The sequence below is a fragment of the Sebastes fasciatus genome, chromosome 6, assembly GCF_043250625.1.
Source record: "Sebastes fasciatus isolate fSebFas1 chromosome 6, fSebFas1.pri, whole genome shotgun sequence".
Taxonomy (NCBI): Eukaryota; Metazoa; Chordata; class Actinopteri; order Perciformes; family Sebastidae; genus Sebastes; species Sebastes fasciatus.
In genome coordinates, this window is record NC_133800.1 from 16,544,363 (window position 1) to 16,559,909 (window position 15,547).

At 44.8% G+C, this 15,547-nt stretch overlaps 1 protein-coding gene across 4 annotated transcripts; it reads left to right on the forward strand.

Moving 5' to 3' along the window:
* Positions 1-853: 853 nt before the first annotated feature.
* On the forward strand, positions 854-13,079 carry LOC141769175 (tRNA (32-2'-O)-methyltransferase regulator THADA). Of its 4 annotated transcripts, none has more exons than XM_074637981.1 (31): positions 854-1,050; positions 1,136-1,316; positions 1,406-1,492; positions 1,577-1,604; positions 1,702-1,850; positions 1,936-2,061; positions 2,146-2,287; positions 2,495-2,640; positions 2,726-2,807; positions 2,888-3,024; positions 3,705-3,902; positions 3,976-4,690; positions 4,975-5,127; positions 5,226-5,335; positions 5,483-5,643; positions 5,722-5,906; positions 5,990-6,157; positions 6,246-6,394; positions 6,515-6,652; positions 6,735-6,839; positions 6,927-7,127; positions 7,216-7,366; positions 7,658-7,910; positions 8,234-8,470; positions 8,565-8,775; positions 10,009-10,197; positions 10,799-11,058; positions 11,157-11,312; positions 11,387-11,653; positions 11,735-11,937; positions 12,023-13,079. In XM_074637981.1, exons 1-31 carry the CDS (start codon positions 929-931, stop codon positions 12,268-12,270), a joined length of 5,658 nt encoding a protein of 1,885 aa, XP_074494082.1. In that variant the 5' UTR covers positions 854-928; the 3' UTR covers positions 12,271-13,079. The 4 variants fall into 4 exon arrangements, with proteins under 4 accessions (XP_074494082.1, XP_074494083.1, XP_074494084.1 ...); XM_074637982.1 differs by having other exon boundaries at positions 12,026-13,079; XM_074637983.1 differs by having other exon boundaries at positions 5,737-5,906.
* Positions 13,080-15,547: the final 2,468 nt, after the last annotated feature.

Sequence of the window (15,547 nt, forward strand, 5' to 3'; positions counted from 1 at the left end):
AAGAAAAACTTATATTACCCTACCCCTTTCTCACTTCTCCTCTATTAACTCATATATCATAGAATGATAATATAATATAATATAAAAACTATCCCAGATTTATTTACATCCCAAGTTGAATATATGAACAGCATCCCAAGTTTATTTACAACCCACAAATACATCCGGAGTTAAAAAGTATATAACCAACCTTTAACACAACTCTTCTTCAACCATATACCTCCCAAAAATATCTTTCTTGTATAGAAAGATATTTTTTGATTATAGCTAAAGAAAAAGAAAATTACATCAACTATTGGACATCTACCACAAAAACTCTATTGCTGTGCTATTTGGCTCTAAACAGACAGTACACAGTGGCAGACTACCTGACCACCATGACTGATCAGGAACAGAGTAAGACTTGACTATGTACAGACTCAGTGATCACAGACTGGCCCGACAAAGGCAGACCTGGCTGCCTAGAGAAGCTGTTTCAGCTCTATCCACAGAGACAGGTGGAGACAGAGCAACATTTCCTGCTACAATGTAGCACATATGAAGAAATTAGGGAAAAATTCTTTAAAAAAATGAAATGTAATCTCCAAGATTTTGATTCCCTCTCTGATCAAACTAAAATGCAACATATACTTGGATAAAATAGTGTCATCGCCATAGAAGCTGCAGGATATGTACTTATATTTTGCATCTTGAACATGTTGTCTTTCCTGATGTGATTTCTTTTTGGGTGGTTTTGATACATTGCCAATAAAATACATTTTAATTTGAAAAGAAAATCTGACAACCTGCCTCTAGGTGTCAGTATGTCGCTGTAATGCTGCATGACCACTGAGGTCTAAGAATAGTAGAATAAGAGTTATGTCACGTGACCAGTGTGCCAGCCCAGCGTGCAGCTTGCTGTCTGTCTGTACAGTGGAGTTGATAAAACATGTTGTCGTTTGAAGACCTGATGACAAGTCTGCAAGACTTTAAGATCACCGAGGATCAAGCCTCTGAAAATGTCAGCCAAACATTCATGCTCTTCTTTGATAAACTGTGTGAATCCTCCAGGTTGGTGCTTATGAGCTCAGCATGTTTGATCACGTTTTTTAATAAGGTGTGATCATGACTGAATGATTATGCTTTGCATGAACAGGAGCAGTGTGAAAAGATGTAAAGAGCGCTGTTTAGAGGAGGCTGTCCAGCTGCTGAGACAGATATCAGAGGCTCAGCTTCATGGCTTAGAGGAGAAACATCTCCTGCTTCTTGTCAGACTCCTCATCTCTCTGCAGCTGCAGATGGCCAACATCTCCACAGCCTGCCGTAAAGTGGACCAGGTAAGCCTTGCAGTATGTCTGTTCAACATAACAATGCTTAAAACAAAACGAAATGGAGTCTAATTGAAACTTTAATATTTGCTTGACAGATGTTGCAACATCTGGCTAAGGTGGACCACCAGTTGGTTTTTAGAGAAACCCATCACTGTTTGCACTCCATAGTCCATACTGACCAGGTACAGAGCTCTCACTTCACTGATGTTTGTCATATATTTGCATAAAAGGCACTGCAGATAATCTTTGCCTCATCTTCTTTTCAGGTATTGTCTTTTGAGGATCTGCAGAGAGGTTGGTGCAGGCTAAAGACGATATGTTATTACTATGTCACTAATTTCATATGTAAGTTTTTTATCAACTTTGTTTTTTCTTTTTAAACCTTTTTTAGTCTGTATGTTCCTGGAAGACAGCACGGCTGGTCGTGAGGTGTGGCGAGAGTCATTCCTGTCTTTGCTGAATAAAGTGTCCGAGTTATTCCCGGTTGTATTGCAACAAGAATCCCTCAGAGACGGGCCGCTGTGTTACATTGCCGTCAAGGTACATGAAGAGCGGTGTGAATCAGTCCATCCATACTCAGTGTGTGATCTGTGTGTTACTGACCTGAGAGCTGTGATCCCTGCAGGTGTGTTTGCAAATATTCCAGCTGTTGTCCAGTGAGGTGGCTCCTCTAGTGTGGGCCGAGGAGGAGCACAGGGACCCAACAGTGGAGAGGATCCTACAGGCTCTTATGGACATCATACTTGGACAGGTTTCTTACTAATTCATCAGTTTTGAGTCACTTATTCAAAAGATATTTAGCTGTTCAGTTGTTACCTTTGTTTCGCTGTATCAGTCGGTGTGTCCTGTCTTGCAGTGCTGCAACAAGGACACTCGTCTGTTGGCGGGCACTGCTGTGGCCATGCTGACCAACACAGCGTCAGAGAGCAGAGCTGGAGAAGCTGCTGCCTGGAGTCTGCTACAGGTCTCTCACTCAGGTAGGTAAACACCGACACTGCTGGACAAATAGCGTGAGCAAAGCACATTTTGGAATTTGACCCAAGTATGTGGATAAAATGTAAATAGACGTGGTCTTTGTGTCTTTCTCTGTTGAACTGCATCCATAAAAGCTATATACACTACAAATTCTACAACTGAGTATAAATGTCTAGAGATTCCTGACAGTTATTCCTGTTATTTCTCAGAGCCCTGGTTGCTGACTGTTGGTACTCTCCAGGTAAAGTGCAACCTTACAGGGAAGGATGGAGTGGACAGGCTGGCTGTGAGCAGGGGCCTCCTGACCTGCTGCCGACCTCACATCCTGCTCAGCTCACACGTGGATGCCACAGAAGTAAACCTAGTTAAAATTCAGATCAAAAACATTTTAATGTGCTTGTTTTCAATACCAAATCCATCATTTCCCTCTTTTCCATCAGTGTTTATTGCTGAAAGGTTTGTTTCCTCTGGTCTACGCTCTGTGTGAGGAGAAGCTGGATTGCCACAACTTTGCATTTGAAGGTAAGTAATGTCCAGGTTTATTTATTTGTGTGCTTAAATGTGCAATGTCACCTGTTCAAATATGACGTATGTTGTTGCAGCGTTAACACTGTGGCTGAAGAAAGTTAAAGAATGTCTGGCTGATATCTGGAAGATGACGGGCGTTCGCCTTCTGCCTGACGATGGCAGCCTGCAGCGAGAGCTCATTCACGTTATCTGGACCAATGCAGAGAGCCCAGTGAGTCAAATTAACATCGTTCTAATATTTTGATTACATTTTTTTTTTAAAAGGTACAGTGTGTAGGATTTGGCAGCATCTGGTGGTGTGGTTGCAGATTGCAACCAACTGAGTACCCCTCCGCTCACTCCTCCATTTACAAGACGCTGGTAACGTGAGCCACCGACTGTGAAAAGCTGTTCGCCTCACTCAGAGGCCGTCCTTACTATAATAACACTACTTTAAGAGCAACAGAAGTCAGACGGCGGGTGGCGGTACCACGGTTTTGCACTCAGCGGCTCACAGTGGCCTTCAGGTAACGTAAAACAATGAAAGGCTCTCTCTAGAGTCGATGTTTGGTTTGTCCGTTCTGGGCTACTGTAGAAACATGGTGGAGCAACATGGCGGAGTCCGTGAAGAGGACCCACTCGAAAACACAATTCTTAGTTTTAGATCATTATACACTAATGAAAACATAGTTATGAATATTATATTCCATTTCTGCTCAAAGTTCCCCCGAAATGTTACAAACTGTTCCTTTAGGTAAAGGGGCTTTATTTGACTTTGTGAACTCAACAGACCGCCAGCCAAATAATGCAAAATATTATATTCAGTACCATATACAGTAACAGCCATGTCACATGGTGGACATATTACTGCCAGGATTGTTCAGTGACGTCTGTCTTACTGTGCGTTGGCAGGTGGAAGGTGTGTCGGAGTTTGTGCGCAGTGCCTTCTGTCTCCTGCTGGACCTCTACGAGATGGACTGTGAGCAGTTTGGTGACACAAAGAAGACTCTTTATTTTACTCTACTGCAGCGAATAATCAAACTACCCTGGGAAGCCAAAGCCAAATATCATCGCCTGTGTGCCCTGCTGCCATACCTGGGTACTGACATGGTGAGAATTAAAGGTTATTACAGTGTTAATGATGTAGTCAGTAGTGCTCATGATGACTTCTTTAATCCATCAGGTGCTGGATCAATATGCTGAAATACCCAATCATCTCCTGAAGTGCCTGTCGGTCAATCACCTGTCGCCGTGTGGAGCGGAGCTTTACAAGAGTCTGATCCAGCAGCAGAGGCGAGAGCTACGTGATACCTCACACACTGAGCTGGATCTGGCCAATCAGTGGGCGAAGCGCTGGCGGCCCGTCCTTCACGAGGCGCTGACGTCTGATGTGGCTCTTCTGCAAAACCACAGCTCCACACTCTTATTACCCAGCACCTTTCACGTCTTCCCCTCCGCTGTGGATCCTCTGCTGGCCTCTCTGGACCCGTTCACCCCCGGCCACCTCCACGCCTGGGCCTGCATCGTGAGCTCCTACCGATCCACGACGGGAGGCTCTCCCTGGGCTTTGCAGGGTAGCTCAACCCTTGAAACCCTCCAGCTGGCTCTAGGGTCTGCAGAGGACAAAGTCCGCCTCGCCGCTCTCAGCGTCCTCTGCTGCAGCCCAAAGACCAAAGACACTCCGACCACGGAGGAGATGTCAATAATGAGGGTGTTTATTCCTCAGAACCTGAACTGTGAGTCCTCGCCTTTTCGCCAACATTTTCAGGCCGGGGTGAAGAGGTTTCTGGTTCGTATCAGAGACGGCTGCTTGGCACATGTCAGGGGACAGAAGGGCAAAAAGAAAGGAGATGCCACCCACTCAGAGAGGACGCAGGACATACTGGAGCAGGGAGTAGGTGAGAGAACGGACAGCTGCTGTTTTATATAATAGACTGTTCTACAGACTGATAGACATTTATCATACTGTATGTTGTGGTTTCTTTTAAACTTCATATGTCTATATTGAATGTTTCAACAGACAGTGTGCTCACTGAATTACAAGTCAAATCAGGAGCATCCAGCTTAATATTATCTGCCTTTGTTGCAGTGTTTGTAATTTAAAGTCCTGTCTTTTTTCAGTAAATCTTTCCAGTCTTTTGTTTATTTTCTGTTCATCAAAACCTTTTTGTATATCATGTAGGGTTTGTTGAATGGTTAGGTCAACTTCCCTACAGCTATCTGGCACCAGGACACAGTTTTCAGAGGAAGAAGACTGCCTTGCTGTTGCTGTCTGCAGTGCTGGAGACCTGCACAGACACCTGGAACCCAGACAAAAAGAAGGGACAGCCTCCAGGTTAGTTTAGGAAACCAGGGATTGGAGAATGGCTGGAAAAAATTTTTTTCTCTCTACTACTATATGGTGCATTGATTCATTCTCATTTATTTCTGCAGCGCATATGGGGTCTCTTATAAACTGTGCCAGACAAAGAGGACAGTGGGATTTCGTCTGCAGGACCAAACAGCTGGTCCTCATCAGCTGTTTAGAAGATTCTACCAATGAGGTCGAGCTGCCTCAACTTGCCTCATATTTCTTTTTTATAGATAGTAACTTAATTGATCCTGAGGGAAATTCAAGATATTATAGTTCAAATTGAAAGTTGAAGAATATTTTAAGAGAACGGATAAAAGTTATTTTTTTTCTGTCACAGATTCGGGAGCTCTCAGCTGGGTTATTATTGAGGTTTTTCCCGGCCAGTTTTCCAGATGACATCGCAGCGGTGCTGCTCACGCGAACCAAACAGCTCCTGTGCAGTCCTCGGGTGCAGGAGGCTCAGATGGGAGCGCTGATGATGAAGGTCCTCCTTCAGAAGTGAGCCTTGCCTCCTACAGTACATAGCCTTGTTCAGAGTTCAGAAGTATGACTGCTGTAGATGGGAAGGATAAGCAGTTGTTCTACTTGTAGATCACAGGACCAGCCTGAGGACTGCAGGCTGAACAGTAACATCACTGTCGGCGGTGGAAGTAACCCCAAGGCCTCCTGCATGGTCAGATTCCTGGTGAGGGAGCTGGAGGAGCACTATCTGACAGCCAAGGCTGACATGATGCTTGCTGCCAGAACCAAGCCTATACATGGTGAGACTTACAACACTGATATCTAACATAAATGAGGTTTAGCACTAGAAACGTTGTAAATCCTGTCTTGAATTATGCTCCAGGTGTTCTAAGTGCCCTCCAGAGGTGCTTGCTCGAGGCACCCAGCAGTGTCTATGACACACTTGACCACAGTCTGACCGTTGAGGTGCTGGTCCTGCTGGAGAGTGTGTCTCTGCTGCTGCTGACTGTTCTGTATGGAGACCAGGATGCCACTTGTGCCAGTGAGAAGGGTAATCTACAGAAACAAAACTGATTTTGGGATGAAATACATTCCATTACAGATTTACCAAACAGTAAATCGCTTCTCTTCTTTCTTAGATGCTCCTCCATCTTTTTATGATATGGGAAACGCCATCAGCTCTCTGATAGCCCAAGAGTCTGGAGGAGGCCAAGGGGATGGAGAGGAGTGTGTCCTGTTATCTGAGGAGCACAGCCTCGTCCTCACCTGCTGCTGGGTCTCCATCAAGGTAAAACAGATGCATAATACTTCAACATTCAGGAAGATGGCAAAACCCTGACATTTTTAGTAAGCATATTTGCTTCATGTTTATTTTTTTTTCTCAAAATTACTTGCTTTTTTATATCAGGAAATAGGAATCTTTTTGGGTTCTCTGGTGGAGAAAATTCTCACTACATCCAAACCCAGCGAGTGCCTCCTAACAAAAGAGGATCTAACGAGAGCATCAAACGTGTACAAGAATATTTTTCTCAAATGTCGTCACTGGGTGAGTTTTCTAAATCAATTTAGTGGCATCGAGACTGAATCACCTCATTTTCCTTTCTGAAAGACATGTTTCTCCTCACCAGGGGGCAGTAGAGGGGTGCTGCGGAGGCTTCACCAAGTTCTGTGCCTCTCTGTTGAGCAGCAGTGATCCAGAGATTAGGGACATCCCGGCCCACATGCTGAAACAAGTGAGTGGTGATAAATGCGTTTCATTAATAAATGAAGATGCTGGACGGCTGGCTTGCAGATATATTTCCTCTCCTGTCTCTTTATAGGGATTGCAGGTTGTGCGGTCCCCTCGTTCCACCTCGGTGACCCGACGGGCTGCAGGGTTGCCGATGCTCATCCTGTGCGTTGTGTCAGCGGAGGAGGTCGGTAAATCACGACCGCTGTTAGCCCACAGCATGCAAATCTTACTGGAGACGGCCAAATCCCCTCTACCCGAGAACTGGGACCAGACACTGGACCTGCCACAGGTTTGTAGACACGGCAACAAAAATGAGGATGCTGGTTTTTAAAAGCACAAACACAGATGTGGTCACAGAACTGTCCTTTCCCTTACAGGTGTGTGCGGTTCACACTCTGCAGGCCCTGGTTCGTGGTTCTGGTCTGGGAGTAGCCGTCCTTCAGTTTGCTCCTGCTGTAGCCATCTTGTCCCTCACGCTGATCAGTTCTCCCTGCTGGGCCATGAGGAATGCTGCTCTGCAACTTTACAGTTAGACACATTTGCTTCTAGTCAGAAAATAATACAAACTGCCCATCGCAATTTCCCAAAAATTAACGTATTCAAATTGCATGTTTTGCATAACCGACAGTCCAAAACCCAAATAATCATCATTATTAATTCAGATAATCAGTTTAATATCATAGAAGACAAAAAAATCTAGCAAATACTCAAATGATAGGTGCTTTTTGATGATTGAAACGATTAATCAATAATCAAAATAGTTCATTAAACCACAATTTGGTTCAGCTCTAATTAATACCTCGGATACCTGTTTTTCAGGTTCTCTATGCTCGCGAATGCTCGGCCAGCGGCCCAGCAGCGAGGAGGGTGGCCCTACTCTGCATGGCCTGTCCCCCCTTGCCTTTTTCTTCCACTACCCTGCGCTCCAGCCCTTCCTCCTGGGAGAGCTAAGAGGGGCGGCTCAAGACCTCCAGGGTCCTGCTCATGAGGCTAAACTTCATCTCCAACCCTCGCTCTTCCCCGTCCTCACTCTGTTAGCACAACTCCAGCCTGGCGTCCAAGACTCAACAGAGTGAGTACTGTTCACTGTCTGGTCTGGTTAACTATTCTAATTCTTTATATCAGTGGTTTTCATCCAGGCCTAAAGGATGTTGGACTTTATTCCAACCAAATGTAAGATCAAATTTTGTGGATTTTGTTACCTGCTGCAGAAACTTCATTTAACTCTGGCAAATAAGTGTTTCCCAAAATGTTGAACCATTCCTTTAACAGGTTAGCATTGTATACTGTGTTTATGAAAAGCAGTGGGGAAGGACTAAGTCTTGCACATTTATGAATCTCCACAATGAATATCATTTGACTCAGTGAGCGTCTTCTCTGACTTTCCTCTGCCAGAACTTTGTCAGACTTCCTGCCTCCTTTGCTCCAGCTGTCTGCCAGTCCTATTTACAGCGTGAGAGTGATGGCCTCGAAGGCTTTGGTTGCCATGACTCCCCCCTCAGAGTACATGAACATCCTCATCAAACTGACGGCTCAGCTGCCCAGTCCACAGGAGCGCTGCTGTCACAACCGGCTGCACGGACAGCTGCTGCAGATCAGAGCTACTCTGGAGAGAGCTCTCTGCACAGTCAGGTGTTTATTCATTCATCAGACACGTTCAGGCTTTCAAAATGCCCGGTGCATTCAGTCATCAGACACTGTCTTTGAAATCCTGCTGTGTTTCTAGTCCCAGTGCCCCTTCAGCTGACCTGTGTGAGGTGCTGAGCAGGGTGGACGCCTCCATGTGGCTGGTGACTGAAGCTCAACGCTGCCTCCTAGTGAGAGCGGCCTACCTCAGTGTGGCAGACTCACTGAGAGGACTCTGCTGTGAGACCTACTCGTCAAAGCTCAGTGACACACTCGTGCACAACCTCCAAACACCTCAACGGGAGCTTCAGGTGCGTCACACCCACGATGACACACCCATGTATAAAAGATAGACGTTTTTAATGATAGGCAGGCAACATGACGAGAGAGTTGACATCAGCATTGGAAACTTTTTTGTCCACCTGCCACCGTGGCTGGTTATTTCACATGAGACATTTCTGTTTGTGCGGTTTTGTCTGTGCTCTTCTCACTGCTTTTAAGTAGGTGGGGCTCAGTTGCAAAAACGTGACATCACATACTTCTGTGCACAACATTTGTATCAAAATGTGATGACATTTTATGGTTGTTACTTTATGTTGTCGATTAAATGTGATCAAACCACATCCACATGTCCTGATGAATCAGAATAGCTGAGTTTTAGAGCATTAAACTCAGGATAGATAAAGTCTAAAAGATTTTTTCTGAACTTAAACTTTAATTGTTGCTTATTTTTAGTCAAGCATATTTACTGTTATACAGATATACTCGGGATCTTAAAGTCCCTAAAAATGGTAAGTATTTCTCTAGAACATTAAATATACATGACTAAAAAGGTAAGTTGAAAGTAGCGCAGAAGTAATTCAGGAAAAACTAATCTCATCGTGACCCTTTGGGGGCTCCATAAAAAACTCTTTCAACTTTGGCAGAAAATAGTCCATTCATGTAGGACTCCAATATGTTGGCAGAGGCTTTAAATCACAATGCTACCAGGATGTTACCTAGCCTGGCAGCTGAAGACATGCGATGCCACGAGATCACGTAAGAATCGCGGAATAACATATCACACTAAAATTCATCTCGTCAGGCTTCAAGTAATGCATTTGTGTCCGGCAAGCCAGAGCACGGACGAATCAGCGTCCTGTGAGGAGCTACCGGTAGCTACGAGCGTGGTTTAGGTGTGTGTGAGGCGACACAGAGAGGCGACTGTTGGTTCTAAACAACAATGGCGGCTCCTTAGGAGGTTAGCATGGATGCTGCAATAGCATCAGTTATATCAGAACATTTCTTAATTGAAAGAAGAGCAAAGAACGGCATTGAAGGCTTTTCTCGAGGGAAAAGATTTACGCTCTTCTCCCGACTGGCTTCGGCAAGAGTTTGATTGACAGATGGTTCATCCAATCACCTGCCAAGTATTTTTTGAAAGTGTCCCTTTTCCAAACAGTTTCCAATGACGGCTTCCCAGATCCCACCATCTGGTGGGTCAGGTTAACCACGATGCCCCAGCAGATATTTTTTTTCTAATGCTTTATCCTGTGCCTCCGCAGATCGGGTTGTCATCCTTCCATCAACAAGCCATCCGCTTTCTATGTGCAGATCTAAAGTGGGCTTGTCCGATCTGGGACACCTTCTCTGCAGCGAGCCCTGATCTGAGGCTCTCATTGGTCACGTGGGTGGTGAATGGGCGGGGTTCGCAGCAGACTGGCTTGAAAGAGGTGATCCAGAGGGTGTTGCAGGTGAGACATGATCTGCTCATTAGACTACAGCGAGAAGAAAACAACCTTCCCAAAAACCCGTCCAACAGCTTTCAGTGTAACGACTTTTCTTCCAGCACAATGTGAGGAAATTGGGGAAACTTAAATACAATGCCGTCTGAAATCTGGCTGGAGATCTTTTTTTCCCTCTGACATAAGACAGGGTGTGTCTATAAGCTTTTATTATGTCCTGTTCATGTAGGTCATTTAGATAAACTCTCCAGCATGTTATATTATCTAGACCACCCAGTTGTGCCTTCCCATGTATATCCTGTGTAGTGTTTTATTAACTCTCGTTAAGATAAGCTTGATAAGATGTGATCCTGCATATCTACAGACAGTGGGTAAACATGGGGACTACTGTTCATGTGGACTAGTCATTATTTTACAGCACTTGTTTACATTTATTACATCATTTAGTTGGAATAGACAACCCCATCATCATGTATCTGATTTTAGTTTTACTATAACAAGGGTAAATGTAAAGTGTTTTGTTGAGGAAAGCACTGAAACAGTCAAAGTATTGTAAAGCGCATTGATTACAAGTAGATTAAAGGACTACACAAATGCTCTCTATCTCCAGTCAAACCTGAAGGAGGCATTGTTGAGCCACAGTGTGGAGTACCGCAGGACCTTCCTAGCAGCTCTGGTGGCAGTGATGGCCGGAGGCAATTCTACTTTACCCCAACATCTTCCCCAGTCGGCCCCACTGGAGGAGCCAGTTCTGCCTGAGTGTCTGGATTTGTTGCTGGGGGACCTGGAGGACCAGCGAGGGGGGCCAGAGTTTCTGTCACAGGCTCTGTATGCTGCTAGTCTGCTGCTCTCCCAGTGTTCACACTGCAGGTTTTTACATGTTTTTCTTTGCTTCAGTATAGTCACATACTGCACCGGAGCACTTCTACCTGCAGCTCTGACTTTCTTCTCATCTTTGTGTAAATCAGTCCCAAGATATCCGTGATCCAGCGCTGGTGTCGCGTCTTGGAGTGCCACCGATCCCCTGACGTGCCTGAAGTGCTCAGGATGGCGTGTGCTGGAGCTCTGTGTGTGGCTGGAGTTCCTCTAATGAGCCGCGGCACTCCGCCTGCCATCATGAACAGGTGTGAAGTAAGTCAGATCAATCCACTGATGCACTGTGATGAACAGAAATTAAAAATGAATCTTCCTGATTTAGGTTGATCAACACGGGCCTTTACCTGCTGCAGGACCAGAGCCAGCAGGTGAGGATGAAAGCGGCGTGTTTTACCTCCATGCTGCACCATGCGAGACGAGGAGAAAGCCGGAGGAGCGTCTACCTGATGCAGGTCAACCAGGCTCTGCCGCTCCTACTGGACCAGCTACTGGAGAAATGCTGGGATACTCCTGGCACACTGGAGGTGCTGCTGTGTCACCTGCCTCCACATGATCTCAGATCTGTGCTGAGAGAGGCCTCAGAGGCGGGGTATGTTACCTCACTGAATCAATACACTTGTACAAACAGAGCAGCCGCGATCGAGTGATGCTTAACTGCTCTCTTATTCAGGTGTTCCAGTCTGTATGAGCAGGATGAGGCCAATGTGTTTGCAGAGCCCTCTGTGATGTCGGCACATGTGCTGCCTTACCTGCTGCAGATGGCTGACAGACGCTCTGAATGCTCTGCTGTGGCACAGAGGCTGAGTGCATGGGCAGAGGAGAGTGCTGCACAGGTGCTAGACAGCCTTGCAGTCTGCAAAGAGCTCCAGCCAGGTACTACATTAGTCTGACTATAAATATGTGATAAGCTGTGGTATATTCTAAATTTTCTGTGCTACAATGTTTATTGTCTCTCTAGCAGAGACACTGACGCCGGCCTGGCTGGCTCTCCTCGTGGACCCCCGTTTCCACAGCACCCTGTGTGGCCTGCTCACCAGGGCTGCCTTTCTCCTCCGGCTGGTGAAAACATCTGATGATGCACGACACCTTTGTGATCCTTCGTCGCTGCACATGATTCTACAGGAAGTTTGTAGTCTGCTCAGTTGGAGCGGTGTCCACTTTCCCTCTGCTGTAACAGCTGCTGTGGCTGGAGGACCGCCACGATGACGGAACGAGGGGCCTTTTTCTGCACACTGGTCCACGAGGCCCGGGATGAAATTACCTGTGGATATTTCAAGAATGCTTATGACATCTACATGTGCAGCCTCATTGAATTAGAAGTGCGACTGCTGATGCGGCAGTATGTAAGAGCTCAGTGGCTGCTGTCAGAGAAGAGACCTACTGGGCATTACGTGCCATGTTCCCTCATAAGCTCAAGAGGCCAGTTTTTGCTACAGTGCTTTTAAATAAAAGTTTATAACATCACATTTTCTTTAGGCTTTTTATGAAGAGGTACAGCCACTCTTCAAAGCACCTTCTTATTCCCAGAGCAGTGCTCCTGTCCTCAGTTGTTATTGTCCAACAGCAGCAGCGCTCAGACTGATCCAGTGATGTAATGCTATTGCGTCTGGAAAAATGGGCTGCTTGGTGCCCAGGAGGGGAGTATAATGTGTGTTTTGATGCTCCATTAGAAACCTTCTGCCTGGATAAGTGTCCATTTTCCAACCACATGAGGGCTGAAGATGATTGACTGGATCTGATAGAGAGCTGTCAGTTGCTCCCCAACAGACCACAGACTAGAGAAGTCTTACATCACCAGATGGCCCGCTGCTTTTGTTTGAGCTGGGTGGCTCTCAGTATTGGACAAACACTGACATGAAAGACTTTGTACATCTTATGGCTGGCCATGTTAGGCGACTTATTTAAATGTACATAGAAGTTTTTATTGTTGTCTCCTTACAACTTTTATTTCCTTGGGATATGATATTGTCAGGGGTGATTAAATTCTCAGAATAATAAACAACCAATTTATCAACGTCTGTCTCTGACTCTCCCAACTTTAGTTTTACTTTATTTTTCACTGTTTCACGTTTAAGGTACCTCTATTTCAGTTAAGGTTTCCACTGTGTACTGTAGGCATGAAGCATTGTGCTTATGAGCATTGTGGTGGCAGTTTCTGTTAAAACAAGACACAAACCAACGTAACAACTTGTCTTTCAGTGAATTTAATAAAAAGGCATACATTAATAACTAAAACATCTGCAGATGGACTCACGAGCACAGCCACCTGTTGTGGACTGTGGCAAGTGAGCCCCGAATACAAAGAGTAGTCAGTATTTATACATTTAAAGCATAACATGAAGATAAGTGCAAAGAAGAAAGGAAGAGAAGGATAGAAAGTGTATCAATGCGTCAGCACACAGCAGACAACAGAGCATCACAAGACATAACAAGTATTTCAGCAATCTGTTGTTTGCAGTTACAGAGAACTAAAATGCCAGGTCACTGTCCGATGGTGACGAAGTTGAACATGTGAGGCCCTGAGATTATCTAAAGGTACAGTGTTAAACTGCAGATATGAAAATTGCCATTACAGCATCTAGATTATGCAACAGCTATGACATCAAGCTTGTATTAATGATTCATTCATAAAGCCTATGCAATGTATTTCCCTATGACCTCACGCCAAAATGAACACCTGGTGTGTGAAGCTCTATGAGATTAACATGAGCCTTAGAGGAAGCTACAGGAGGTTCTCCTCGTGTTCATGAGGCAGAATACAACAAGGTCATGCTAGATAATGAAAGCTGTTGTTGAGCAAAACTGTGGCATCAACATTTTTTGGACAAACCTTGAATCCTCTTATAAAGAATTTTGTCTGATAACATTATTTTTTTTATTTTTACCTTTCGCTTGATCCGGTCTGTTTGTTATTGTGTCCAAGTCCCACACAAGGTGAAGTCTTGCTGTCTTTCAATTTGAAGGAGATCTTTGTCTATATACTCTGGCTCAAATAATTTAAATTTAAAGACCTCATCCACATTGTCGAAGTCATCTAAATAAACAGCCATGACATTGAAAATCTTTTAGCTAATGGCTAATTTAGCTCTCTGTACTCCAACACGGCTGGCACACGTGTTTCCATCATGGATGTGGTTTCCATCGTTGTCTTCCGGGCAAAATATAGCATCGCGAGACTTCAATGCCAAGGCTGATGGTGCCTTCAAGTGAAACGCGTGAGCTCGCGATTACAGCATGGAGATTCGTTGGGAATATCAACATTTTCCTCAGAGCTATTATAAAATTATGAAGAAAACAATATAGGGGAGAGTGGGGTAAGATGAGCCAGTTTTTACTTATGCTGTCCTCGAGGTTAGGAAAAATGAGACAGAAGCAGAATGAAAACTTGAACCTTAAATTCAGGATCTCTCCTATCAAATGAAATGATCAGCATGCATCTATCACAAAGCTGTCTGGAAAAAATGACCTTCCCAAAAAAAGTGCTCCTGTGGCTCAACTTGCCCCAGGTAAGGGGTAAGTTGATCCGAGTCAGTGGGTAAGTTGAGCCATCGTGGGGTAAACTGAACATCTGAGTTTTTAAGTTTAAACCTCAGCATAAGTGTGTTAACAAACAGTTTCACAGTTATGAACTTGTGAGAACAAACCACCTGTGAGTTTCAAGACCATTGAACAATCAAAATATCATTCAATATTCGACAATATTCCAGTCGTCAAGGTTGCAGTGAAATATGAACTGTTGCTCCCTCCTTGCAGTTCCTCCAGCCTTTTGAGGTTGAGGTAGCTTCTTCAGCACATCACTCAGTGGAAAAGATGCCTCATCCTTTTCCTTGAATACAAAGGTGGGCTTCTCACGTCAAGTGTTCCCCCGGATTCTTCTGAGAAATCTTGCACTCACTTCGTTGACCTCCAGACTCTCAACCAAGCCAATGTAATGGTAGCTTCTGCCTTTGGATACAAAGTTTACTATGACAAAGTCACCAACTGACAGATCTGAGATGTCTGATTCACTTCTCTCATCATTAGAACTCTCATGCTCAGAAGTGTCATCAAATGGGATGGCATCACACTCTCCTCAGAACTGCTGTACGCTGTGATTTTCGTCTTGGTCTTTGGTTTGACCTAGGCCTACCTGCTAAACCCTGCTCTTTCCAGTTGTTGGGGACAGGAAGGTTGTTCTTTCTGCCAATTCCAATGCCAGTTCACAGCATTTCTTTGGAGTAAGGCCGTGGAACTGTTCAGCCAGCTTCTTGATATGGTCTGCAAGCTCCTTCTCTACCTCCTCTGTGAGGACCCTCTTTGCCTCTGCTGTTCCACTATAACCAACTGTTTTTACTTCCTTTATCTCCCTCTTCTATAAAGGTTAACACATAAAAAAATCAAACCAAGTTGTGTAACACTCAACAGTAATACCATTTTATACATCAGAGAATTCATTTGGTTAATTTATGGTGGGGTAAGTTGAGCCAGTGGCTCGGAATAATAG

Coding starts and splice junctions, on each gene's coding strand:
- LOC141769175 (XM_074637981.1), top strand. CDS start 929: ATGTTGTCGTTTGAAGACCTGATGACAAGTCTGCAAGACTTTAAGATC. Junction 2,641..2,725: donor CACACGTGGATGCCACAGAA/GTAAACCTAGTT, acceptor CTTTTCCATCAG/TGTTTATTGCTGAAAGGTTT. Junction 10,198..10,798: donor TGATCCAGAGGGTGTTGCAG/GTGAGACATGAT, acceptor CTCTATCTCCAG/TCAAACCTGAAGGAGGCATT.